This window comes from Cervus elaphus, chromosome 14 (genome assembly GCF_910594005.1).
Source record: "Cervus elaphus chromosome 14, mCerEla1.1, whole genome shotgun sequence".
In the NCBI taxonomy this organism is placed as follows: domain Eukaryota; kingdom Metazoa; phylum Chordata; class Mammalia; order Artiodactyla; family Cervidae; genus Cervus; species Cervus elaphus.
Window position 1 is genome coordinate 43,300,716 of NC_057828.1, and position 27,021 is coordinate 43,327,736.

Consider the following 27,021-nt stretch of genomic DNA (forward strand, 5'->3'; position numbering starts at 1 on the left):
GAGAGACTAGAGATCTCTTTAAGAAAATTGGAGATACCAAGGGAACTTTTCATGCAAAGATAGGCACATTAAAGGAAAAAAATGGTATGGACCTAACAGAAGCAGAAGATATTAAGAAGAGGTGGCAAGAATACACAGAACTATAAAAAAAAGATCTTCATGACCCAGATAACCACGATGGTGTGATCACTCACCTAGAGCCAGACATCCTGGAGTGCAAAGTCAACTGACTACGCCAAAGCCTTTGACTGTGTGGATCACAGCAAACTGTGGAAAATTATTAAAGAGATGGAAATACCGGACCACCATACCTGCCTCCTGCCAAACCTGTATGCAGGTCCAGAAGCAACATTGAGAACCATACATGGAACAATGGACTGGTTTCATATTGGGAAAGGAGTATGTCAAGGCTGTATATTGTCACCCTGCTTATTTAACTTATATGCAGAGTACACCATGCAAGATGCCAGGCTGGATGAAGCACAAGCTGGAATCAAATTTGTAGGAAGAAATATCATCAATCTCAGATATGCAGATGACACCTCTCTTATGGCAGAAAGTGAAGAGGAATTAACAAGCCTATTGATGAAGGTAATAGAGGAGAGTGAAAAAGCTGGCTTAAAATGCAACATTCGAAAAACTAAGATCATGGCATCCAGTCCCAGCCCCTCCTTGCTGACAGAGGATGAGATGGTTGGACGGCATCACCCACTCATGAGTTTGCTCAATCTCTGGGAGATGGTGAAGGATAGGAAAGCCTGGTGTGCTGTAGTCCATGGGGTCTCAGTCTGAGACGACTGAACAACTGAACAGCAATAACAAAGGCATCCATCACCTTCATGACTCCAGTTTTTGGAGGATGTGTTGCTCATGTACTCAGTTGTGTCCAACTCTTTGCAGCCCCTGGACTGTAGTCCGCCAGGCTCCTCCACCCATGGAATTTTCCAGGCAAGAATACTGGAGAAAGTGCCATTCCATTCTCCAGGGGATCTTCCCCACGCAGGGATTGAACCCGGGTGTCCTCCACTGCAGGCAGAGTCTTTACCATCTGAGTCACCAGGGAAGACCTTTGTGAAGGATAAAGGAGACTTCTGAGAGCAAGGAGGATCTATTTCTGCTCCTGGGTTAATCATAATAGTAGTGGTAATAATAATAAGAAAGGAGAAGGGGGCACAGAGGATGAGATGGTTAGATAGCATCACTGACTCATTGGATAGGAATCTGAACAAACTCTGGGAGATCATGGAGGACAGGGGAGCCTAGTGTGCTGCAGTCCATGGCATCAAGAGTCAGACACGATTTAGTGACTGAACAATAACAATGATAAAAATAATAGCCAGCATTTATCATGTCCTTCCATCATCCTCCCAACCACCTTTCCAAGTGGATGCTTTACAACCTTAATTTACAGAGGAGTCAAGTGGGTTTTTCAGGTTTGTGTAGGTGGTAGATCAGACAATTGAACCCAGGCTGTCTTGTTCCTGAGCCCATATTCTAGGCTTCTCTACTGAAGAAAGAGGTCTCAGAACTTCCTTGGTGGTCCAGTGGTTAGGACTTTGCACTTCCATGGCAGGGGCACAGGTTCGAGCCCTGGTTGGGAACTAAGATCTTGCATGCCATGTGGCCAAAAGATAAATAAATGAAATAAAATTTTAAAATTAAAAAAAAAAAAAAGAGGTCTATTTTTGGAAATAGAGAGGGATGTGAAAGAGCAGAAAACTCAGAATGTAACTTGCTCTATATACGTACCTACTGGGAGTGTGTGTCAGTGTTTCAAGTATGACCTGCCGGCCGGCAGGCACGTCCACTCAACCCCTCCTTGCTGACGCCCTGCTCTGCATCACACACTTGGTTTTGCTGCTCACTTCTCATTTGGCCACAGGGTGGGTTTTTGTTCACATCTTCCTGCTGGAAGTGCTGAGTTTGGAGGAGAGCTGTGTACTCTTCACATTGTGACCTTCCCACCCCTACCCACCCTGCCACACTTTGGGGTCTCCAATGGGTCTTTTCTTTCCTTCTGAGAAGCCAGCTCAGCACTGCTTTGCTCCAAAACCCGGAGCCCATGGGACACGAGCAGGTCTGCCAAAGACCTGCCCATAGACTTGGATCTTTCCGGGGCTGCCAATTATAAACAGATGCTCCTCCTGGGAGCCACACAGAGACCACCCAGCTCACGTCTCTGGTGGGACCATGCGCCCCAGCTGAACTCCAGCTATGAACGCCAAGGCCAGGCATTCCTGTGAGCCCTGGGTGGAGGAGAGGCACTCACTGTTCTCTGGTCAGCAGATTTTTCTCGAGCCCTCCTGGGGCCAGTGTCACGTGACAGCACTTGGTTTTTACTCTGTACCTGGCCCATGCTGGATGCTGACTAAGGACTTCCCAGAGGACTTCTCAAGCTCATAGGGGAGGCAGGGTATTCATAAATAGGCCCAGCACACTCACATCTGTGTGCTTTGCTATTGTTCAGTTGCTAAGTTTTGTCTGACTTTTTGCAACCCCATGGATTGCGGCATGCCAGGCTTCCCTGTCCTTCACTATCTCCTGGACTTTTTTCAGATTCATGTCCGTTGAGTCAGTGAGTCTGTCTAACCATCTCATCCTCTGTTGCCCCCTTCTCCTCCTGCCCTCAATCTTTCCCAACATCAGAGTCTTTTCCAATGAGCTGGCTCTTCGCATCAGGTGGCCAAAGTATTGGAGCTTTAGCATCAGGCCTTCCAATGAATATTCAGGGTTGATTTCCTTTAGGATTGACTGGTTTGATCTCCTTACTTTCCAAGTGACTATCAAGAGTCTTCTCCAGCACCACAGTTTGAAAACATCAATTCTTCAACATTCAGCTTTCTTTATGGTCCAACTCTCACATCTGTACAGGGTCAGTGTTGGTGCTCAGGAACATGAGTTCTGAGTCACCTATGCCACTGTTTATAAGTAGTATAACCTTGGGCAAGTCATTTTACCTGTCTGCACTTCACCTGTGGAAGGGGGGAGAGATCCTACCTACAGGTGGGATTGTGTGAATGAAAGGAGAAAACATTTGGATGTACTCAGCACAGTATCTGGCTCATGAAAAATGCTCAGTGGATGTTAGCCAGTGTATAGTGGTGTTGTTATTGTTGCAGGGACGATGGAAAGAGAGCCAGGGAAGCTTCAGATTTGAGGGGCCATTCAAGCAGGGTTCTGCAGGACGAATAGGATTTCCCAAGTGGCCTTGGCATTTAAAACAGTCTGTGCTGCATACTAGTAGGGTCTCAGGGAACCCAGGATAGGTGAGATTTAGTTCCTGCCCTCCCAGAGGTCATACACAGATGTGAAATGGCAAGACAGCACACAGTGCAGAATGAGTGAGTGTAAGGTGTTCGCTGTAGCCTCACGCATTCACTCGCAATGGGGAGAAGAGACATGCAAATAGTCACCTCACACTGGATGGGAGCCCGGAAGAGGTTGGACAAGCTGTGCTGAGTCACTTGTGTGAAATGGCCTGTTCTGGAAATGATGTATGGGAAAGCTGTTATTCTGTCCTCCTTTTTTGAAGATCATAAATAATGATGTTTGTCTTCTAGAGGCATTAGAAAGGCAAGCGCAAAGAAGTAAACCTAAGGTCCTACCCAAGACCACCTCTGATCCTATGTAGCCTGGTGATGTCCACCAACTTGTTATGTTTTTAGAGATGAGATTATCCTGTATGGGTAATTCTGTGCCCTTTTATCCTGACCATTCATGGTGTGAACTCTCTTCATTCTAATGGCTGCAGAAGACAGTGTCTCAGGGATAGTGCTGTGACTTTCTCAGCTCTTCTCCCGGGGAAATAGAAAATGTGCTGAACGTTCGGTGGCTGCCAGTTTCTGCATGCTTAATCCCCACGGGACCACATGAAGAGAAGAAATAGCTTTTCTCCTACTGGGACAGGGAATGGTGGTGAACAACCTCAGCTCAAGTCCCATCTCTGTCCTGTTGGTTGCTGTGTGACCTCAGACCACTTGCTTAGCCTCTCTGAGTTGCAGTTTCATTAGATATACAATGGGCATAATACGGTGACCTCAGAAATGCCCCAATTTCTCTTATTTTTTTAAATGTAAATATATAGTCATCTTTATTATAATTCATGAATACATTAGAAACTGACATGGATCTCTTGGTTTTTTTTTTTTTTTGGTTATACTGGGTCTTTGTTGCTGCATGGGCTTTTCTCAAGTTGAAGGGAGCAGAGGCTACACTCTAGTTGTGATGCTCTGGCTTCTCGTTGTAGTGGCTTCTCTTGTTGCAGAACACCAGCTCTAGGACATGTGGGTCAGTAGTTGTGGCACACAGACTTAGTTGCCCTGTGGCATGTGGAGTCTTCCCAGACCAGGGTTTGAACCCATCGTCCCCTCTACTAGCAGGTGGATTCTTAACCACTGCCCCACCAGGGAAGTCCTGAATCTTTTTCTTAAAACATCTAGATTCTCATAAGCATCTGCTTTCCACTCGTTAGAAAGTTAACTTGAAAATGGTTAAAAAAAAAAATCCAATATCTTAGCATCAAGTTCTCACCTTATTCTTTTTCCCACTCATGGCACTTTGTGTCCAACTGCCTTCTCATTTCTTCGCTGTCTCCCTGAGACAGGGACCATGTCTGATTTGCTCTGTTAACCCCCTTGAGGGCACAGCACCCAGCCCTCAGCAGGCCCTCCGTGCAGTCCTGGTGAGCAGACTCATGGGGTGTGAACATCCAGGGAGACGAAGCTGAGAGTTGGGTGGGAAGAAACACGGGTATGAGGACACATGGGATTTGGGAGCAGGATGCTCAAAGCTCAGAAACCTTCCCCCACTCTGTGCCTTGGGTTTCAGGGGTGCCTCTGCAGAGGACAAAGACTCTGGGTTCAAATCCTGCCCCCACCACTCGCTGAGCGTGACTTTGGACAAGCTAACTTAGCGCCTTTGAGCCAGTATTCTCGGCCATAAAAAATAGATCATGGTAGCCGTCAGCTTCGGGGGCTGCTGGGGGGTTTTAGGCTCACTGTGAGGGCAGTGCTGCAGGAGAGGAGGGTGGGACCCCGAGGCCTGGAAGCCCAGAGGTCTTCACCCCGCTTCCCTCCTCCTCTCCGGGACAGAAGCTAGCCTTTTGCCCCAAGGGGAGGGGAGGCCAGAAGGTGTCGAGCCTCTCTGAGCTCGCTCTTTGTAAACTCGGCTTAGGAGTAAATCCTGGGCCGCTGACCCTCCCCAGCTGCTCTCTGTCCTGGAAGTTAATTAAGAGGAGGATGTGTTGGGTTCCCCTGGCTCATAAATCTGCCCGTCCCCTGGGCAGCTTACCCCGCGCTCCTCTCAGACCTCCTACCTACCCAGGCCTCGGCCTCATTCGGGCACCTGGTGGGACCCCTGTCCTGTTAAGTGTCTGGGGTCACCCCCAGTGATTCTGGTGAGGAGCCGCCTGGGCCAACCACTGAACTGTACCTGCCAGGTTCCTGGTCAGTGACTCTGGGGTCCCAGAGGGGTCCCCGCAGGGGGCTGGAGGAGGAGGAGGGACAGCAGCTGCAGTGTGCCCACTGAGGTGCACTCAGTTACTTGAAGTCTCCATCAGGGTGACCAGCCCGGGCCTCCCCGTCACCATGGAGACGTGCCTGGGTCCTAAGATGGGTCCTAAGACATGCCCAGCCTGATGGGTTGATGGTCAACCCATCAAACCTTGACCAATCGTTCAGCTTGGAGGGTCCCTGTCCCCTTTCCTCTCTTTCTGCACTGGGCCCTCTGCAGCCCCGGCCTTACCTGTGGGGATGGGATTTCCTGCCCCACACTATCCCCACCACAGCAACTTGCCCTGGGCAGAATTGCTGTCAAAGAAGGTTGGGACCAATGATTTTAGGCCAAGAGGGCCCTAAGGTGGGTGGGAGAGAAGGGTCTCTAGGCTTGGAGTCTGGTTGCACCCATTCCTGTCCACAGACTTCCTTTGTAAGCAAGTCAGCAACTCAGCCAGAGAAGGCAATGGCACCCCACTCCAGTACTCTTATCTGAAAAATCCCATGGACAAAGGAGCCTGGTAGGCTGCAGTCCATGGGGTCGCTAAGAGTCAGACACGACTGAGCGACTTCACTTTCATGCATTGGAGAAGGAAATGGCAACCCACTCCAGTGTTCTTGCCTGGAGAATCCCAGGGACAGGGGAGCCTGGTGGGCTGCCGTCTCTGGGGTCGCACAGAGTCAGACACAACTAAAGTAACTTAGCTACAGCAACCCAGCTGCCCCCACTGCCATCTGGGACTTCTTTTAATTTGTTCATAAATAAAAAACAATATGTAAAAAAAAGAGTCCCCAAAAAAAAAGAGTCCGTGGCTTCCCAGGAACTCTGAGCATCCACCATGAGCCCAAGGAAGCACCCAGCAGTACAGAGGCTGCACACACAACCACCCATGCAGAGAGAGACACTTTGAATTAGACGTGCACAGAGATACGCAGCAAGGGGCAACACACTGGCCTGGGCCTCACCTCGCAGCTCAGTCCAGGGTGGTTCTGAGTGAAACCCCAGGTCTCACTAACTCTTGGTCTAAGTAGCCTGTGGGTAGAAGCTTCTTGGACCCTAAACAGCTCAATCAAGGGAGCTGACCTCATTTCAGCCCCAGAGAGGCTACTTAACCACCTCCCAACCCTTCCTACCTGCAGCCCTGAACTTTTCATTCATTCGCTGAACAAATAGCACTTGCATTGCCGGACACTGAGATATGAAATGAACAAGGCAGAATCTAGGCCCTCAGGGAGCTCCTGGCTCAGAGGGATGGTGTGAGGAGGACAGAAACCCCTCCCAGCTCTCTGTCAGAGATCGGGGCTCTGAACATGCGGAGGCCAGTCCTCCAGCCCACCAGGGGCATCCTCAGCAGACCCCCGAAAGGAAATGGCCAAACCTCAGCATCCCACCTGGGTGTGTCCACCATGCAGGGAAGACAGTGGGGCACAGCCTTTGCTTCACCTCCCTCAGTCCAGTCCCTGTTTTCCTCTCCAGGGTGTCCTTCCAGCCATGCAGATGGTTCTGCCTCCCTGGTTCTCTGTCTGCTGGGTTCCTTGTGCTCCCAGGTATCTGGACCCCTGCACCTTCTAACCCATACGCATCCTGCTTTGAGCTTCCTTGCTCTCAGAGTTCCAGAAGTACCGCTCTTGTCCTCAGCCAGACACTAGGGAACTGTTCAAGCCCGCGGGTCCTGTTCCCAGACAAGCTAGAGGTGGGACTGTATTAGGCAGGGACCAGAGCAGAAGAAAGGAGGCCAAGGATTTCTTCCACCTCAATCTGACATGTTCAGAAATTAGATGGATGGAGTGGAGTAGGGTGGAGTGGAGTGGGGTGAGTAGAAAGAAGAAAGGATGGGTGGGTGGGTGGATGGATGGATGAGTGGGTGGATGAATGTGAGGAAGGATGGATGGACAGACGGATGGAGTGACAAGGGAAGATGGGAGGAAACTAGGATGACAGTGACTACAAGACAGTGGTGAGGTCTGATATGATGGAGGATGACTGAACACCCTGAACAGTTTATCTATCTCTTTCTTCTTCATGAAGGAAATCTCTCCAGCCTTTCCTGGAGAAACATATTTGAAGTCTGTTTTTAGTTCAACAGACAAGAAAATGTCCCTTGGAGCCTGTCTAATTGCAGTCCATTTGCTCTTGGAGGACTTTTGTCATCGTGGAGGGTGGCTGATGGAATTCTCCATCGTAAAGCCCTTCCCGTATTTCAAGACTTCAATTAAAATAAATAAAGTGGTTGGACAAGGTGGGGCTTAAAATTGGGCTTTCCCAGAGATGTTGAAGGAGTAGAAAGAACACTCTTATTCTCCTTCAAGAAATATTTCAAAAGTTTTAAAAACTCTAATAAAGGGGACTTGCCTGGTGGTCCAGTGGCTAAGACTCCATGCTTCCAGTGCAGTGGGCCTGTGTTCGATCCCTGAGCAGGGAACTAGACCCCACATGCTGCAACTAAAGTTCCCAAGTGCCACAACTAAGACCCAGCACAGCCAAATAAATAAATACATTTAAAAAAAAAAACTCTAATTAAAAATTCAAATCCATGGGAGCCATCAACACATCTGTGTGTCCCACCAGCTGCAGCCATTTTGCACCCTGTGTGGTATTGTGAATGTTCTGATATTTCAAGGTAAACAGTTGATAAACTGTTATCACCAACAACTACTTGTCTGTGTGACTTTCCTCTGTCCTGAGTTGCAGAGCAAATAGATTCTGGTCTGGTATGACTCAAGTTACATCCATCACCCACTTGAAAATGTTCACCTTCCCAGCTCAGACTTTTTGCTCTCACGCGTGGCTTTTCAAGTAAGAAAACATGGAGTTGGACGTGTAATTTATTCCTTTTACTGGTTTCACACATGGGGTTTCCATGTTGGGTTTTATTTTTAAAGGAGGAATTTCATTGATAATTTTGAAGAGAAGAAACAAAAATAGAAACCCATTAGATTAATCCCCAAGGAGCCTTTTATCTCTTCCTTTCTCTGATTCTCTCCAGCCCCCAGCCTTTCTGCCGTTGTGCTGATTACGCTGGATCTTGGGATTCTTAGCTCCCTGTCACCCAGCCCTATTTTACAAACAGGGGCCTCTCTGGACTCAATGACGTGTCGTGGGAAGGAGTGTCATTCTCCTGTAGGTCAAGGTTGAGAATTAGCCCACCCTTTCTTTTGAGCCTTTTATGGCCAGCCATTCATAAATTTGTCCAACTCCCTTTAAGAATTCGTGTCTTGGTCCCGCCAGGGTCATCTCCTGGTGTAATGAGTCCCATGTTTATTACCTGTGGGGTGAGGTCATGTTTCTTTCTTGGCTGCCTGTCTTCCCCACCCTCCTTCCACCTGGGACCACAGCTGGGTAGAAGGGAAGGCCTTGCTTAGTCTCCTGGCACCTTACAGCCAGAACCTTGCAGTCCATTCACCCACCAGGCTCTAGACCTCAGGTGAGAAGACCAGCTTGCTCCTAACTGAAAGCATTCTGGAACATTGTACAGGAAGAACCCTGCTGCTACGTTTAACTGGATAGGATCACTGGAATGGGGCTGGCAGGAGATGTCATCCTGGAAGGAATACATAAGAAAGTCCCCTGTGAAGGACTTCCCTGGTGGTCTAGTGGTTAAGAATCTGCCTGCCAATGCAGGGGACACGGGTTCGATCCCTGGTCCAGGAAGATCCCACATGCTGTAGAGCAACTAAGCCTGTGAAAAGTGAAAGTGTTAGTTGCTCAGTCGTGTCTAACTCTTTATGACCCTATGGACGATGGCCTGCCAGGCTCCTCTGTAGGATTCTCCAGGAGAGAACACTGGAGTGGGTTTGCCATTCCGTTCTCTTCTCCAGGGGATCTTCCTGACCCAGGGATCAAACTTCAGTCTCCTGCACTGCAGACAGATTCCTTACCATCTGAGCCACCATGGAAGCCCCATCTAAGCCTGTGGGCCACAACTATTGATCCTGCGCCCGAGAGCCCAGAAGCCACAACTACTGAAGCCCAAGTACTGCAACTGCAGAAGCCCAAGAACCCGAGAGCCCATGCTTTGGAACAAGAGAAGCCACTTCAGTGAGAAGCCCCACACTGCAGTGAGGAGTGGCCTGAGCTCACCGCAACTAGAGAAAGCCTGCATGCAGCAGTGAAGACCCAGCACAGCCAACAGTACAATAAATTTTAAAAAGGGAAGACTTGCGGACCATGCGTCCATCGGTGGGGCATCAGTGGGCTCAGAAACTCTTGGTTCCTTCTGAGTAGGCGACCTCCCTTTAAAAAGTCATATTGTGACTTTGCACACTCTCTTCAAATGGAATCATGGCAGTCATGGGGCAAATTACATACTGAATTTCTGATGGCAATGGTTGAATCATGATGGCTTCCTTAGTGATCACCTGTTCAGCACTGTCCTCTCCTTCCAGATTGTTCTGTGGGGCCGGACTGAGAAATGCCTGAAGGAGACGACAGAGGAGATTCGGCAGATGGGCACCGAGTGCCACTACTTCATCTGTGATGTGGGCAACCGGGAGGAGGTGTACCAGACGGCCAAGGCGGTGCGGGAGAAGGTGAGTGGCCTGGGAGGTGCTGGCCTCAGCTCCCCCGGAATCCTAGCCAAAGGGCGCAGTCTCACGGGGCTTGGGAGAGAGCTTTGCTGATGGTGGAATGGCTGTGTGCTGGGCATCTCGGAGGACTCTCTTGTGAAGCTGGTCCAAGTGTGTGTGTGTATGTGTGTGTTGCAGAGAGCAGGTACTAGGGACACAGATTGACTAAATCACCTGTTGTCCCCTTTGGAAGTTTAGGCCCATGAGTGTCTGTCCTAAACCCTAGGGTGATGGGGTGGCGGGGAGGAAGAGCAAATATCTTATGGCCGTCTGTGAAAATCCCCCCGACTCCAGCTATCTATTTAGACTGAGTGTATCAGTGAGATCTGAGAGAGCAGAAACCACCCCATTAGATATCTGGCACATGGCAAATGTTAACTATGTTTATGTCACAATGACCTCATTTATTATAGGTGTTCTCTGTGACAGGTGTATTATGTGCCATAAATTATTTCTGATCCCCAGAGCAACACTGGTATGGTTATTAGCCCCATCTTACAAATCAAGACTGATGCTCAGAGAGGCAATGTGGCTGCCCAGGGCCAGGTCCCTCCTCTCCAGGTACAGGCCACTGGGGCTGGCTGCCCTAATGGCCCCATGGCCCCTTCTTGCCCACAGGTGGGTGACATCACCATCCTGGTGAACAATGCTGCCGTGGTCCACGGGAAGAGCCTGATGGACAGCGATGATGACGCCCTTCTCAAGTCCCAGCACATCAACACCCTGGGCCAGTTCTGGGTAAGGTTGTCCTGAGCCAGAGCCAGCCCTGGGTGTGTTAGTGACATGTTCTTCCCTTCCAGGGAGGCTGGGAGCTACAAGGGAGTGGGGAGAGGCTCACCAGGGCTTGGGCTTAGATCTAGAGGGTGGCTGGACAAGAAGAATGACAGGCTCTCCAGGAGTCATCTGGACTTTCTGAAATGTGAGGCTCAGTGCCCTCAGCCTCCACCCCTCACCTCCCCATCACAGGAAAACCCAGTGGCTGAGGACTGCCTGTGTCCAGGGTGGTCTGTTCTCCCCAAGAGGGGAAGTCAAGGGGTGTTGGAAGCTGTAGCTGCCGCCCACTAACCTCCCCATCCACCCTCAGACCACCAAGGCCTTCCTGCCACGGATGCTGGAGCTGCAGAACGGCCACATCGTGTGTCTGAACTCCGTGCTGGCGCTCTCCGCCATCCCCGGCGCCATCGACTACTGCACGTCCAAAGCCTCAGCCTTCGCCTTCATGGAGAGCCTGACCCTGGGGTTGCTGGACTGTCCGGGCGTCAGCGCCACCACCGTGCTGCCCTTCCACACCAGCACCGAGATGTTCCAGGGCATGAGGGTCAGGTCAGTGGCAGAGGACCCCGTCTCCGGGCCAAGTCCCTCTAGCCCGTTGGACAACGGGACTCATTATACACAGAGACCAAATTTTAAAATAACCCAGAAGTGCTTTTTCCCTGGCTTTTTGGTCTAGTACCTGAGTCTCCATCTGCAAAGCAGTGGGGTTCTAGAGTGGCTTAGGGTCCTGCTTCTCAGTTCAGGGGCCTCACAGAGTACCCACGCTAAACGCATGCAATGGAATACTCACCCACCTATAAAAAGGGCACACAGAAAAAAAAAATTTAAAAAAAAAAGGGCACAAAGTATTGATTATGCAAACAATATAGATAAATCTTGAAAGCATTACGTTGAATGAAAGAAACCAGAGACACAAGAGTGCATTTTGGAAAAAAAAAAAAAAAGAGTGCATTTTGCATGAGTCCATTTTTCTGAAGTTCTAGAGCAGGCAAAGCTGGGCAGATGTGATGGAAATCAGAACAGTGCACTCCTAGAGGCATGGGGACACAGCCTGGCAGGGAGCACCAGGGAACTTTCTAGGCTTTTAATAATGTTCTCTCTTCTTGATTTGAGTAGGGGTTACAGAGGTAAAAATTGATCATGCTGGACACTTAATATTTATGCCTTTTATTGTATATAAATTATAGCTTAGTTTAAAGAAATACCGAAGCCCAACCACCCCACCTCCAGACCAATTAAATCAACGGGGAACGGGAACTACTGGTTTAGAGCTTGTGCTTTGGAGCCAGATCCCCAGGATGTGTGTGACCTTGGATCTGGTTAGTTCCTACTCCAGCCTCTCTTGTTAATCTGTAAAATGGGATGATGGGAGTAGGAGTCTGTGATAAGAATAAAATGGGGTCTAGCACACAATACCCTATGTGCTACATTGTAAGTGCCCAGTAAATGGTGCTACACTGATGTACACTTGTGAAGGGACACAAGGTTATGGGTAAATGAAAATGGGGAATCATCCAAAAACTATTTTCCTTGTTTTTTTTTGCAAAGCAACATATAATGATAATTTTGCCTTCTAAATTACATGCATCATCCTCTTCCAAACATGAGGATGGCATGGAAGGATCATTGTGAGGATTGCATGAGATCCTGGAAGGCATGTAGCACAATACATTCATATGGGAATCACTCAGAACACCTTAGTGATTATCACTAGGGTTGGTTTTGCTAAGCAAGAATCAAAACACCTTGCTTTGCGGACTCAGAGACAAACAGAACAGACTTGTGGTTGCCAAGGGGGTGGGGGGGGAGGGGAGGGAAGAAGCAGGAGTTTGGGATCAGCAGAGGCAAACTGTTATATATAGAATGGGTGACTAATGTAGCGTATAGCACAAGGAACTATATTTGATATCCCGTAAAAAGCCAAAATGGAAAAGAATATGAAAAAGAATATGTGTGTGTATATATATATGTATAACTGAGTCACTTAGGGCTTTCCTGGTGGCTCAAACAGTAAAGAATCTGCTTGCAGTACAGGAGACCCAGATTTGATCCCTGAGTGGGGAAGAGCCCTTGGAGAAGGGAATGGCAACCCACTCCAGTATTCTTGCCTGGAGAATTCCGTGGACAGAAGACCCTGGCAGGCTACAGTTCACGGGGTCACAAAGAGTCGGACACAACTAAACGAGTCACTTAGTTGTATATGAGAAATTAACATATTGTAAATCAACTATACTTCAATAAAATTTAAAAGAAAAACCTGATTTTGAATCTAACCTCAGCTACTACATGGTGGTGAAACCTTGAACCAGTTTTGTTACCAGTCTGAGCTTTACTTTGCTCATCTGTCAAACAGTGGAAATCATATTTACCTTGTCGGATTATTGGGAGAATTAGAAATAACACATGTAATGTATCTAGTGCAAAGCCTGGGGCATACAAGATGCTCAGTATTATTATTTTTCCTAACAATAAACATCTTCATAAGTGCATCTGCTATTAATCTTTCTAGCAGACTTTAGTTGTTATGTGCTGTGCTGTGCTTAGTCGCTCAGTCATGTCCGACTCTGCAACCCCATGGACTGCAGCCCGCCAGGCTCCTCTGTCCATGGGATTTCCCAGGCAAGAATACTGGAGTGGGTTGCCATGCCCTCTTCCAGGGGATCCTCACAACCCAGGGAGCAAACCCAGGTTTCCTGCCTTGCAGGCAGACTTTTTACCATGTGAGCCACCAGGAAAGCCTGAGAATATTGAAGTGGGTAAACTATCCCTTCTCCAGGGGATCATTCCCAACCCAGGAATTGAACCGGGGTCTCCTGCATTGCAGGCAGATTCTTTACCAGCTGAGCTACCAGGGAAGCCTAATTTCCACCTGACTTATGTGCAGATTATCATAGATTCTGAATTTAGAGGGTGCTGGAATAATGACTATGAATGTTCCATACTGGTTTTTTCCCCCTACAATGTATTGGTTTAGTTTCTTCTCATCTGGGCATACAGGAAGTGCTCAATAAATATGTGAAAGTGAAAGCCATTCAGTCATGTCCAACCATTTGAGACCCCGTGCAGTCCAAGGAATTCTCCAGGCCAGGATACTGGAGTGGGTAGCTGTTTCCTTCTCCAGGGGACCTTCCCAACCCAGGGATCGAACCCAGGTCTCCCACACGGCATGAAGATTCTTTAGCAGCTGAGCCGCCAGGGAAACATACTGGATGGAAATGCTGCCACAGCGATCCATGGTTCTAACTGGGCGCCTCGAGCACAGAAGCGAGCAGGACTTTCACAGACCTTGCGTTCCTGCGCCTGTTTCGCCTTCTGGCATGGTTTCCTCTTCATCACTTTAGGAAGGAAATCCAAGGCCTCTCTCAAGTCATTTTTCCGGTGGTTCAGAGTGTGGGCCCAAACTGCAGAGACAGGTGGTGCTAGTGGTAAAGAACCTGCCTGCCAATGCAGGAGATGTAAGGGATGCGCGTTCGATCCCTGGGTCGGGAGGATCCCCTGGAGGATGGCATGGCAACCCACTCCAGTATTCTTGCCTGGGAAATCCCATGGACAGAGGAGCCTGGCAGGCAAAGAGTCAGACATGACTGAAGCGATTTAGCATGCACCCCTAGCTTTGTGTGACCTCTGGCAAGTTACTTAGTTTTCCTGTGCCTTGGTTTCCTAGTCCATGAGAAGGGATTGATGATGGTATCCTGACTTTGCAGGCTAGATGAGCTCCCATGTGTGAATCAACTAGCTGGCTGGCAGGTAGGAAGCACTAGGTGAAGCTTCGTTACCTGTGGACTGCAGGTGAGCCCTGAGGGCTTAGGAGAAGAGCAGTAAAAGTCTATTTGTACCTAGTGTGTGCGGGTTAGTTGTTCAGTCATGTCTGATTCTTTGCAACCCCTTGGACTGTAGACTGCCAGGCTCCTCTGTTCATGGAATTCTCCAGGCAAGAATACTGGAGCAGGTAGCCATTCCCTTCTCCAGGGGATTTCCCCGACCCAGGGATTGAACCTGGGTCTTCTGCATTGCAGGCAGATTCTTTACTGTCTGAGTCACAAAGGAAGCCCTATTTCTTGAAAGGGAAAAAAAAAAGCATTGGCTTTCTCTCCAACCATACTTAACAACTTCTCAAGGTGGAGGGTTGGAGACAGGTGCTTAGGACAAAATTGATGGATTTTCTGGCAAGAGCAGCCATAACAGGGACTTCCCTGGTGGTCCAGTGGCTAAGACTCTGCACTCCCAATGCAGGGGACCCAGGCTTAATTCCTGGTCAGGGAACTAGATCGCACATGTTGCAACTAAAGATGGAAGATCCCATGTGGTCTCAACTACGACCTGACAAAGTCCAATAAATAAGTATTTGGAAAAAAGAAAAGAGTAACCATATAGGTGAGTGCTGCTGTTTGTAAATTGCTATTTACTGATTTTTTTCTGTGTTTGAGCCACCAGACACTTTACAAATGCTGCTGCATGTGGCCCTCTGCAAGCTTGTGAGAGTTCTTAAGCCCATTTCCCAGATGGGGGAACTGAGACTGAGAAGCAAAGGTACTTGCCCAAGGCCACATGGATAGAGGTTGGCTTATCACCCTCAGTCCTCCTGGTGCTGGAGCAGCACGCTTTGTGGGACTGAGGTCAGAGCCGGCAGCACCAGCAGCCCTGCACCGTTAGGCCCAAGAGAGAAGGGACAAGCAGCAAGCAGGGCACTGGCCTGGGGTTTCCGGGGGCCTGGTTTGACTCTCCAGGTCCTAACCAGCTCCCCAGAGCCCCAGCTTTCTTCTGTTAGTTGGAGTGAATAATGCCGGTTGATCGCTCAGCACAGGTTTGGCGCTTAGGGAGCATCACTACTGTTAGGGGTCTCAGGTCCGATGCTTTTGAACAATCATAAGAAGCCCCTGATGTTTGCTTATTCAGCCATTCATTTATTTATCAACCCCGTGGGACCTCTCTGTAGATGTTTGAATGAATCAGTGAGTGTATCCATGAGTCAAGGGCTGAGGGAGTGAACCGGCAAGCGGGGCAGAGCCCCTGTCTCTGCACAGGATGCATAGGACACACCTGGGGAATGCCACGTCGTTGTGTCCACCCATTCCGCAAACACTTGTTAAGTACCTACGATATCCTGACGCTGCACTCAGGGCAGATAGCAGGGAGCAAGACCCACCAGACTTCTGCCCTTGGGGAACTCAAGGGTGGAGGAGGAGAGACAGGCCATTCTCGATGGAGTCCATTCAGTCAAGGCAGTTATCAGGGGCACGAGATCAGAGGCCACTCTGAGTGGACGAGGGGAGGGAGCCTCGCTGATAGGATGGCTGAGATGGGAAGGATCTTAAGAGAGAGGATTGGCCAGGATCGCTGGGCAGAGAAGGAGGAGAGGTGGGCCCAGAGAGGGTAGGGCTGAAGACAGCTTAGGGGACCCTGGGAGGGCTCGAGCAGGGCAGTGACAGGGTGTGGGTGAGGTTTTGGGGAGCTCTCTGCCATGCTCTGAGAACCAGTCCCGGGGTATGGGTGGGCAGGAGGAGACCAGCTGGGAGGAGAGAGGGGATTAGGAACTCCTGATGCATCTGGGGCAGCAGGGGAGCAGGGAGAGGATTTCAAACAGGTCTCGAGTCTCCCCACACAGGAGAAGCCAAAGGGATGACCCTGACACGTTAGAGAAGCGGCTTCACTATTAGCTCGACTGGTCAAGCATTTGTCTGCGCTGCAGGAGACCCCGACTCGATTCCTGGTTTGGGAATGATCCCCTAGAGAAGGGATAGGTTACCCACTTCAGTATTCTTGGGCTTCCCTGGTGGCTCAGATGGCAAAGAATCTGCCTGCAGTGCAGGAGACCTGGGTTGGGAAGATCCCCTGGAGGAGGGCATGTTCACCCATTCCAGTATTCTTGCCTGGAGAATCCCATGGACAGACATGCTAGAGACAGAGATGGAGACGGGGGGCAGGGAGGGGGTTCAGCAGCAGCACTTGTTTTTTAGGAGAAACTCACACTGTCTCTTCCTACATGCAGGTTTCCCAACCTCTTCCCCCCACTGAAGCCAGAGACGGTGGCCCGGAGGACAGTGGAAGCCGTGCAGCTTAATCAGGCCCTCCTCCTGTTGCCGTGGACGATGCACGCCCTCATTATCTTGAAAAGGTACAGGGCTGGGGGAGGAAGCTCAGAGTCAGGCTCGTGCAGGCCGTGTCCCCTCCTCCCAGGGGACCCTGGTGGGGAAGAGGCCTCAGGCAGGAGAAAGAACCCACATGATCAGTTAGTCATGTCTGCTGTGGGTGTGAAAATGAGAGTCATGGCATATGGGTTATGGAATTATTATCCTTAATATAGGCTTCCCAGGTGGCACTAGTGGTAAAGAACCCACCCATCTAATGCGGGGGATGTAAGTGACATAGGTTTAATTCCTGGGTCAGGAAGATCTCCTGGAGAAGGGCATGGCAACCCACTCCAGTATTCTTGCCTGGAGAATTCCATGGTGGGCTACAGTCCATGGGGCCACAAAGAGGTGGACTCTACTGAATGACTGAGCACACACATCCTTACTGCAGATTAGGGTAGTCAATCTTGTTGCTCTCAAGAACCCTTTACAAATTTAAAAATTGTTGAAGAACCTAGAGTTCTTTTATTTATGTGAGTTCTATCTATTGTTTTAGGAATTAAAACTGAGGAGGGAAGGTATGGAATTTATACATGTATTCATTTATATATAGCAATAAAAAAATCCATTTGGTGTTAACATAAATGATATTTTTGTGAAAAGTAAGCATTTTTCAAAAAAAAAGAATATAGTAAAAAGAATGGTGTTGTTTTACATTTTTGCAAAGCTCTTTATTATCTGACTTAATTGAAGACAAATGGATACTTGTATCTGCTTCTGATTTTCATCTTTTGTGATGTCATGTCATGTAGCCTCCAGAAAACTCCACCGTATACTCATGAGAATGAACGTTAAAAAAGTCGAATCCTACCGCAGTACTATAATAAAAATAGTTTGCACTTGCAGACAGACCTCTGAAGAGATCTCTGGTATGCCCAAGGGTTCCTGGGCAACACTTTGAGAACTGCCAGTCTAGAGACTAAATCTTGGCCCCAGCCTTTAACCTAATGGGGAAGACAGGAATCTCCTTGCCTAAGGCTTGAGATTCATAGAAACATCACAGTGCTCGCCAGGTGGGATTCACCAGGGAGACCACCTTGGGAGGTGGGCTTTACAGAGGAGAACTTGCTCCTCCAGAATTTGCCCAGCATCACATTCTAGAACTTTCCAGACTCTGGGCAGAAAACTCTTCCCGTCCCAGTCCCACACTAAACAGGCCATTCCACATGCCCCATTCAGCACAGTTTTCATGAGCCTCTCCTGCTGCAGAGAGAGCACCACCCTGGAGCCCCAAGTGACCATGGACTCTTGGCTCCTCTGGGTCCCCAGCCCCCAGCTGACTGAACCCCTCTGACCTGAAAGGCCTTTTCTTTTTTTTTAACTTTTTATTTTATATTGGAGTATAGCCGATGAACAGGCTTCCCAGGTGGCACTAGTGGTAAAGAACCCACCTGCCAGTGCAGGAGATGTAAGAGATGCAGGTTCAATTCCTGGGTCGGGAAGATTCCCCTGGAGGGGTGCTTGGCAATCCACTCTAGTATTCTTGCCTGAAGAATCCCATGGACAGAGGAGCCTGGTGTTCTATAGACCATAGTGTCGCAGAGTGAGACACAACTGAAGCAACTTAGCACGCACACACGGGTAGCCTATGAACAATGTTGTGACACTGTGGACAGCAAAGGGACTCAGCCATACACATACATGTATACAAACTCCCCTCCCATCCAGGCTGCCTCATAGCATTAAGCAGAGTTCCCTGTGTTGTACAATAAGACCTTGTTGGTTATCCATTTTAAATATAGCAGTGTGTACATGTCCATCCCAAATTTCCTAACTATCCCTTTGTTCTGGAAGTCTGTATCTGTTTTATAAGTAAATTCATTTATATCATTTCCTGAAAGGCATTTTTGGGAAGTGAAACACCCAAGTGCCTTTATCAGATGTCCAACCCCAGGAAACCAGGTTCCCCTCTGGCTACTGTGGACACAGTGGGCACCTGAGTAGCTGCTGTAACCTCAGGACCAGGGGGACACATCAGTCCATCCCTTCTCCAAATTCAAAGCCCTTCCAGGACACAGAGTGAGGGAGGGGTTGGGGGGGGCGCGGGCAGGCAAGCCCCACCTCAGCCTCCCTCAGTCCATGCTGACTACTGCTCTGAGCTGCTCCTTGGCTGCTCCATGAGCCTTAGGAGTCCAGGGACTCGGATCCTCACCAAAGCCAAGCTAATTGTCCACCTCAGGGAGCTTCTCAGAAGCTTTTGGGGACATTCTAGAAAAAAGCTAATTTGCCTAGAACACCTCAGCACTGTCCACAGTAAGCCCCCAGCCTACACTTCCTGTTCTGTCCCCCACTATTTTCCCACAAGAAGCAGAGGCCAGCCCTTCCTCATTCCCTGCACTTGCATGCCCCTCTCACCTTCCCCAAGAGAAATCCTCACAGGCTCAACTCTGTTGCCACCACCCCCAGGAAGCCTTCCTGATTGCTCCACCTGGAATGAGGCTTTCCCATCTTGCACCTAGGATGGGCTGGACTCTTCAAACTTGATTCAACAGATGAACTGAGGGTGTCTCTAAGCTGGGTCCTCTGTGCCAGGTGCCAGGATCAGAGATGAAATATCTACCACAGAGACACCCAGGGGCCCAACAAGGAAATAACAAGCACAACTCCAGGCCTTGTTGGGGAAGCACAGGGCTATAGGGAGCCCTAAGAAAGGCCTACGGGTGAGTCTGGGAAATTTCCCACAAAGCAGGAAATTGTGAAACGCTGAAGGTCAAGGCCTGAAGGTATCAGGTTGGCCAAAAAGTTCGTTCAAGTTTGTTGTAAGGGGCCCGAATGGACTTTTTGGCCAGCCCAGTATATGCAGGTGTTTTACTATCTGGAGGGAAATAAAGGGTGAGAAATAAAAGGAAGGTCCCAGCTAAAAGAAGACACCACTCTGGAGTGGAGCAAACTTGGCTGAGAATGTTGAAATGGTAGATAGGACAGACTTTGGTAGCAAATGTATCAGGAAAACAGTGTGGCTGCTTAATAAATAAGTTAATACATGGAGTAGGGAGAAATAAGAAGGTAATACCCAGTACCTAACTCATTAGCCCCACGCAGTAAATATTTGTTGAATAAGTGGCATCTGGAGTTCATAGATTTCTGAGATAATTATAGACCCTAAAATGCTCAGAATGTGGCTTTGAAAGTTTGTTTATACCTACCCTTTACCTTGTAAAAAACTATTTATACTGGGCTTCCCTGGTGACTCAGATGGTAAAAAATCTCCCTGCAATGCAAGAGACCTGGATTCAGTCCCTGGGTCAGGAAGATCCTCTGTAGGAGGGCATGGCAATTACTCCAGTATTCTTGCCTAGAGAATCCCCATGGACAGAGGAGCCTGTTGGGCTACTGTCCCCCGGGTCGCAAAGATTCGGACACAACTGAGCAACTAACACTTTCACTTTCACTTCACTTTCATTTATCTACTTACTTGAAAGCCCTTCCTCCATGGAGGGGTGGGTGGGTTGGCTTATGGGGGGAGCTGGTGTGTTTTGGAGAGAAGGGGTGGGGAGAGCTTATGGGAACCACTACTCAACTACCTATCTTGTTTGGCTACCTGTCCGCTAGTCCCCCATTGACCATCTTCTTTTCTCCTTTCTCCCTCCCTCAGCATACTCCCACAGGCTGCCCTCGAGGAGATCCACAAATTCTCAGGAACCTACACCTGCATGAACACTTTCAAAGGGCGGACATAAAGACAGGATGGAGACACAGGCTCAAAAGCCACGGAACCTAAGGGGGCATGGGCACCTGGGCATACACCTACGTGCCTGTCCCTCGGCACACTTCTGCTGGGTGAGCAGGACTGCTTCTATCCTGGGGAAGAATCCGGCTGCCCCCCTAGCCAGCCCCAGGACCTTTGCACAGGACTGATGGGCGTAACTCTGACCCCGATGGGGAGGCAAGAAATCAGCCAGCAGCTGCCTTGACACTTTTGTACATTTCTGATTCTGTAGAGTTTATTGTTAAATCGCTTCTCAAGTCTAACCAGCCTTGGCAATGTGCATAGACTATTTCCGGGATGGTCTGTGCCCACATGCTCCTCCTTCGCCTCCAAAATTCACTCATCCTCAGCTTGTGCAAACTGATTGAACGGCAGGAATATATAAAATAAAGAGAGAAAGCTTTTGTGAGTGTTTTTCTTGAAATCCTTGACCTCTGGTCCTTGGTGGGCAGTGGAGAGGGGACCAATCCCAACCATAATATCCCATCCTTTCAGAGAGAATTGGTCTGCTCAGGGTCCCCAGCTACAAGGGGTGGAGTAGACAAGAAGGAGGCAGAAATCAGGAGAGAAATTGGAATCCAGGCCTGTGGGGACAGGGGATTACTGGTTTCTTGCCAGCTCTTTCAGGCCCCTCCCAACAGTCACAGGTTGGGGGGCACTTTGCCTTCCCACCTGCATCTGTGGAAAACCATCAGGAACTAGCCTACAGAGACCTGCCCTCTGCCCTGCCGTGGCCCCACCAGCCCCCAGGCCACTAACTCAGGAGAGAAGAACCAGATTTTATCAAGCCCCTACTGTCTACCTAGCATGTGCTGAGAGGGGAATGCTGCTGAGAAGCCAAAACTCTGAAGACAACCAGCACAACAAGGCCAGTGCTAAGAGGGTGCTCTGGGCCCCCAGGTCAGATCTGACCGCAGGGGATAGAAGTGAAATAGCAAAGGAGAATGAGAAGTCTGGGATGGCAGAGGGGTTTGATGTGGATTCAGGCAATGGGGAAAATGACAGCCAAGGAAATGTGGGGAGAGATGCCCCATGGCTCCTCCTGTGTGTGTTCTCTGTTACTGCCAGGGGACCGGTGGACAATGGAATCTCCTCTAAGTCACCTCCATCTACACAGCTCGTGCAAGTGGTTGGCAGAGTGGGGGACAGGAGCAGGCAGTAGTGCCAGAAGATGACAGAGAAAATCACAGACACAAATTCAATGGAGAAGCTTGCTGGAGCATCACACAAAGCCTGCACCTTCACACAACTCACACGAGAGGAAGAGCAGTCTTGTGGCTCAACAGTCATCAGTCTGGTCTGTGTGCAAAGATGCCAAGTCACAATCACATCCACTGTCTATTGAGCACCAACCAAATAGCAGCCAAGCTGCAAAGTTTAACATCTTAAGTGTTATTTATCCATTGTATCTAACAGTGGTCAAGACAAAAATCAACTCTCAGGAACCCCTTTAAAGACTTTCAAGAGCCACAATGTGTATCAGACAAAATATGACCCCCAGATGTCCATGGCTTCCAACAACAGAGCTTGTATTACATTGCCTCTGTCCACAGAGGGTGGCTGCAGCTCTGCTGTGTGTCCTTTCCACTCTGGGGCCCCAGCTGAGAGAGGAGTCTCCTTATGGGATGATGTCATTTTGGGGCAAAAGTAGACACACCTGGGAACACATGCACTGGCTCTGAAATTTTCTGCCTGGAAACAACGTGCATCACTTCTGCTCACATTCCATTGGCCAGAGCAGGTCATATGGTCAAGCACACTGTGGATACTGCTGGATATACAATCCCCCTGGAGGAATGGTCAGTGATTTTGAACTGTACTGTAATCTGCCACACTGTGGAAGGAGCTGTCTGTAGGAACTTAAGGAAAAAATGGAAATGTAGGCAAATGATGGGCTTCCCAGATGGCATTAGTGGTAAAGAACTCGGCTGCCAATGCAAAAGACACAATACGTAAAAGACATGGGTTCGATTCCTGGGCCAGAAAGATCCCCTGGAGGAAGGCATGGCAAACTCACTCTAGTATTCTTGCCTAGAGAATCCCATGGACAGAGGAGCCTACAGTCCATGGGGTCTCAAAGAGTGGGACATGACTAGAGTAATTTAGCATGTACACACTCAGGCAGAGGGTGGAGAGAAGCAGACAGATCCTGCCCTGGGACAGGGGGTCCTCTAGGTGTTACACACCAAGTTCTGAGCAGAGCCCCAAAGAGGCACTGACCTTTCAGGAGGGTGGTATTAGAAAGACCACTTCAGTGATGAGAAAACAGGCTCAGAGCAGGGAAATAACGTGCCCAAGTTTGTGGGGCTTGTGAACACCGGAGCCAGAATTTGAACCCAGGTCTACCTGACCCCCTGGCTTACCATAGCAAGTTTGGGGGTCACCACTTTCATTTTGGTCCTCGAGGATCTGTGTCACTGAAGTGAGTTTTGGGGGAAAGCTGATGAAGGGATCCGGCCTGCAAAGGTCAGGCCTGGAAGGCCCATGCCTGCACTGTAGCCCCCCTTTGGCATGTGAATACAATGTGGGTTGGTCTGCTGGGGGTGGCCTGCCCCCCCCACAACAGTCCTGGTGCCACAGACCAGGTGCTGGTCACTGGCTCTCCCAGGAGATAGGCTGGGGGTGACACATCTCAGTGGTTAGGGATAGACGAGGAAGGAGTGGGAGTTCAGTCTGTTGAGCCCCGACTTTTCTGACCAAACTTGAGTGGCAGGCTCATTTCTGGACTCAGCATTTCGGAGAGGATTCAACTCCTGAAGTTTCCGTGAAATTGCACTTGGCCTGCAGGCCAGGAATGCAGGGAGGACCCCAGGGGTCTGAGTGGATCTGGGGGTGAGGAGGGCCAACCGGCCCTCCCCAAGGCCCACTGAGAATAAAATCTCTGTCTTGGCTTCACCAGAACTTTGCATCTTCCCAGAGCCCCAAGGGCTCCCGACAGCCAGGCCCAGTCCCACCCTACCCCCTCCCTCTTAGCTGGGATACTTTCTTTTTCTGGATCTTTTCCCAGAGGAACCAGGGGAAAAGCCTTGGGCAGGTTCCCAGGAGGCGGCGTCCTCCTCCCTCCCCCAGTGGCCACTTGGAGAGCCTTGAGAGTTGAAGCAAAGAGCTAATTCTGTCCCTTGGCTTAGCCAAGTGCAGGAGAGTGGCAAGCACTGAACCCTGGCTCCTGGACTCTCCCGCGGGGCAGGACAGGATGTGCCAACCCCGCAAAGAAGACTTGGGCCCTGGGAAATGAGCCGGATGCCCTGCCCTGGGCTCCTCCCCATCTCCCAAGAGAACCAGTTTGGAGGTGGGCATGGGGAGGCACCAGATGCGAGCCCATCACACCATGGTTCCAGGGGACCAGCCTCTCTGGTCTGGCAAGAGGTCAGGAATGGAGTCCTGTGCCCACCGTCCTGCTCCTGGGGCAAGAAGACTTGGAGAGGTGAGCTTTCTTCTCCTTGGGCCAAACTGATGGTCAGGAGGGACCAAGGGGACAGAAGGCTCCAGGCCTGACCGCAGGGCTCGCTCCAGCCCCTACCAAGAGACCCTCTGACGGGGCGGACAACCCATGCCTCAGGAGACACGTCAGTTTGATAGGGGACAAAAAAGAACTGGGTCACAAGTATACAAATTCTGCAGCCCAAGTGCCAGGCAGCACAGAGGGATGAGAACAGTTGCAGGACTGGTGCGGAGGGGTCGGGGGTGGGACGGGGAGAATGAAGGTCATTTCAGGGCTCCTGTTTTGGGGGGGAGGTGGGTGGGTTCCCTCCCTGGGTTCCCTCCCACTACCGCACCTCTGGATATCTCTGACTTTCTGGAAAGGCCTTCCAAAGTGGAAGGTTCAGTTCAGTTCAGTTCAGTCGCTCAGTCGTGTCCAACTCTTTGCAACCCCATGAATCGCAGCACACCAGGCCTCCCTCTCCATCACAAACTCCCGGACTTTACTCAAACTCATGCCCACCGAGTCGGTGATGCCATCCAGCCATCTCATCCTCTGTCATCCCCTTCTCCTCCTGCCCCAAATCCCTCCCAGCGTCAGGGTCTTTTCCAATGAGTCAACTCTTTGCATGAGGTGGTCAAAGTATTGGAGTTTCAGCTTCAGCATCAGTCCTTCCAATGAACACCCAGGACTTATCTCCTTCAGGATGGACTGGTTGGATCTCCTTGCAGGGACTCTCAGGAGTCTTCTCCAACACCACAGTTCAAAAGCATCAATTCTTTGGTGCTCAGCTTTCTTCACAGTCCAACTCTCACATCCATACATGACCACTGGAAAAACCATAGCCTTGACCAGACGGACCTTTGTTGGCACAGTAATGTCTCTGCTTTTTAATACGCTATCTAGTTTGGTCATAACTTTCCTTCCAAGGAGTAAGCGTCTTTTAATTTCATGGCTGCAGTCACCATCTGCAGTGATTTTGGAGCCCCCCAAAATAAAGTCTGACACTGTTTCCACTGTGTGGAAGGTAGGGGCTTATTAATAAGAGCCCAGAAGTCTATGTGAGAAGAATCTATACACGGACACCCCTCATCTCCGGCAAAGCCAGGAGGTGACAGTGTCCCTTGACACCGAAGGAAGGCTGGGAGCAGCTTGTGGGCACCCCAGTCACTTTGCTCTCACTCCCTTTGAGTGGGGCTGTTATACTACAATTCCATTTATTAACATTCTGTGACACACTTCTCTTCATAAACCGAGGGCCTCCTGCTATGGACCAGACCTGGGCCCTGGGGGGCCGTGTCCTTCGGCCATGAGAGGTCCAGCTGTAACCCCCCCATCTCCCTCATGGCCCCCCTGAGACCCTCAGCTTCTAACAACGCAGCAGACCCCTGGGTCCCAGCTTCTCGCAGCCCACCATGAGACCAGGAGGCCCTCCGAGAGGTGGGAGGCCATGGTATTTGGGGAGAGAAATACCTCCAGACTCCGGGGCCCCACTGGCTCTGAGATCTCCTATGTGTGACGTCACCTTTCCCACCTGCAGAAGGGCCCAGACGTCCCTCCCCTCCAGCCTCCTGGGCTGGGAAACTCCAGCGGATGATGCGATGTCGGCAGCTCAGCTCTGGCAGCTCCTAGACAGGATCTGGACACTCCCCACCAGGACTCTGGGAGCCACTGTCTTGGCCTGGCCTGGCCTGGCCAGAAGGAAAAGCTTGGCTTAGAAGACCCCAACAAGGCAGTGGGTGCAGAGGCTAGGGAGGCTCTGGGGTGGTTGCTGTTCAGTCGCTCAGTTGTGTCCAACTTTTTGGGGCCCCATGGACTGCAGCCCGCCAGACTTCCCTGCTCTTTACCATCTCCCAGAGCTTGCTCAGGCTCACAGCCCTGGGGAGGGCAGAGCAAAGGAGCCTGATGGGGGTTGGTGGGGAGGTTCTTCACAGAGGAGCTGTCATCCCCCTGCACGGGGTGTGGCAGGGAATGGGGGGAGACACTTCTCTGGCACCTCCCAGCATTGCTGGCTCTGGACTGGCCCTTTGTGCCCAAGTCTCTCCATGGCTCTGGAAGAAAATAAACGCAGAAGTCCCACAGGCTCTGCTGGGAGTGTCAGGATGACCACTGTCCTGCTGGGAAGCTGCTCTGGGCGCTTGGGTCCCCTCGGGTGGACAGGCCTCGGGGGCAGAGCCCTCAAAGAGCCACCATCCCAGACTGGCTGGCAGGAGAGCCGGCCGCTCCTCCACAGTGGTGACCTGGGGGGTCACAGAGTTCTCTGGACTGAAACTGCTGTGACTAAGGGTTTCTGCAGGGCCCTGAGACCAGGTGTCAGGGGGCCAAATGTACAAAATCCAATCTGCATGATCAGGCGGAAGGCCCCCTCCAGCCAGGACGTACAGGCCGGCCTCCAGAAAACCCTCGGCAGCTACACACACCTCCCATCCCTGCCTGCCAGCCTCAGACATCACCTCCGCTGACGTTGCCTCCGGGAGATGCCCCACATGCCCACTGCGGTCTAGGGTTGCTTCATCTCAGCCTTCACTTGCTTCCCTCGTCACCCATCTCACCGTTTTGCCATTATGATTATTACTTTCATATAGAATGGCTTTATTGAGGTTAAATTCCCACACCGCACAATCCACCATTGAAAGCATACAATTCAATGATGCTTAGTGTAGTCACAGGGTTGTGCAACTGTCACCACTAACAACTTTGGGAGCACACACACAGGATGTGGTCTTTTGTGTCTGGCTTCTACTTTGCATAATGTTTCCAGGGTTCATCCTCTAAGTCGTAAGTTGTGGCAGGACTTTGTGCCTTTGTGTGGCTAAAAAAAAACAATCTGTGTGTAGACTGTGTGTGTCTACCACAGTTGTTTCCAAGGATATTGGGTTTAGTATTATTTGCTTGCTCTCTTGGTCTGTCTGGCCCTCTCGACCATCC

The 27,021-nt window shown here is 50.1% G+C and overlaps 1 protein-coding gene and 1 non-coding gene across 2 annotated transcripts in view; both read left to right on the top strand.

The window, feature by feature from the left end:
- Positions 1–21,076, top strand: part of DHRS3 (dehydrogenase/reductase 3) — a 50,675-nt gene extending 29,599 nt beyond the window's left edge. The window contains exons 2-6 of the mRNA XM_043923202.1: positions 9,879–10,022; positions 10,677–10,796; positions 11,143–11,381; positions 16,822–16,947; positions 20,559–21,076. Of these exons, the coding sequence (XP_043779137.1) occupies positions 9,879–10,022; positions 10,677–10,796; positions 11,143–11,381; positions 16,822–16,947; positions 20,559–20,643 (714 nt within the window). The 3' untranslated portion in view covers positions 20,644–21,076. The remainder of the gene's footprint in view (positions 1–9,878; positions 10,023–10,676; positions 10,797–11,142; positions 11,382–16,821; positions 16,948–20,558) is intronic.
- On the top strand, positions 15,023–15,095 carry TRNAG-CCC. The gene has a single exon. It is a non-coding gene; the product is annotated as a tRNA-Gly (tRNA).
- Positions 21,077–27,021: the final 5,945 nt, after the last annotated feature.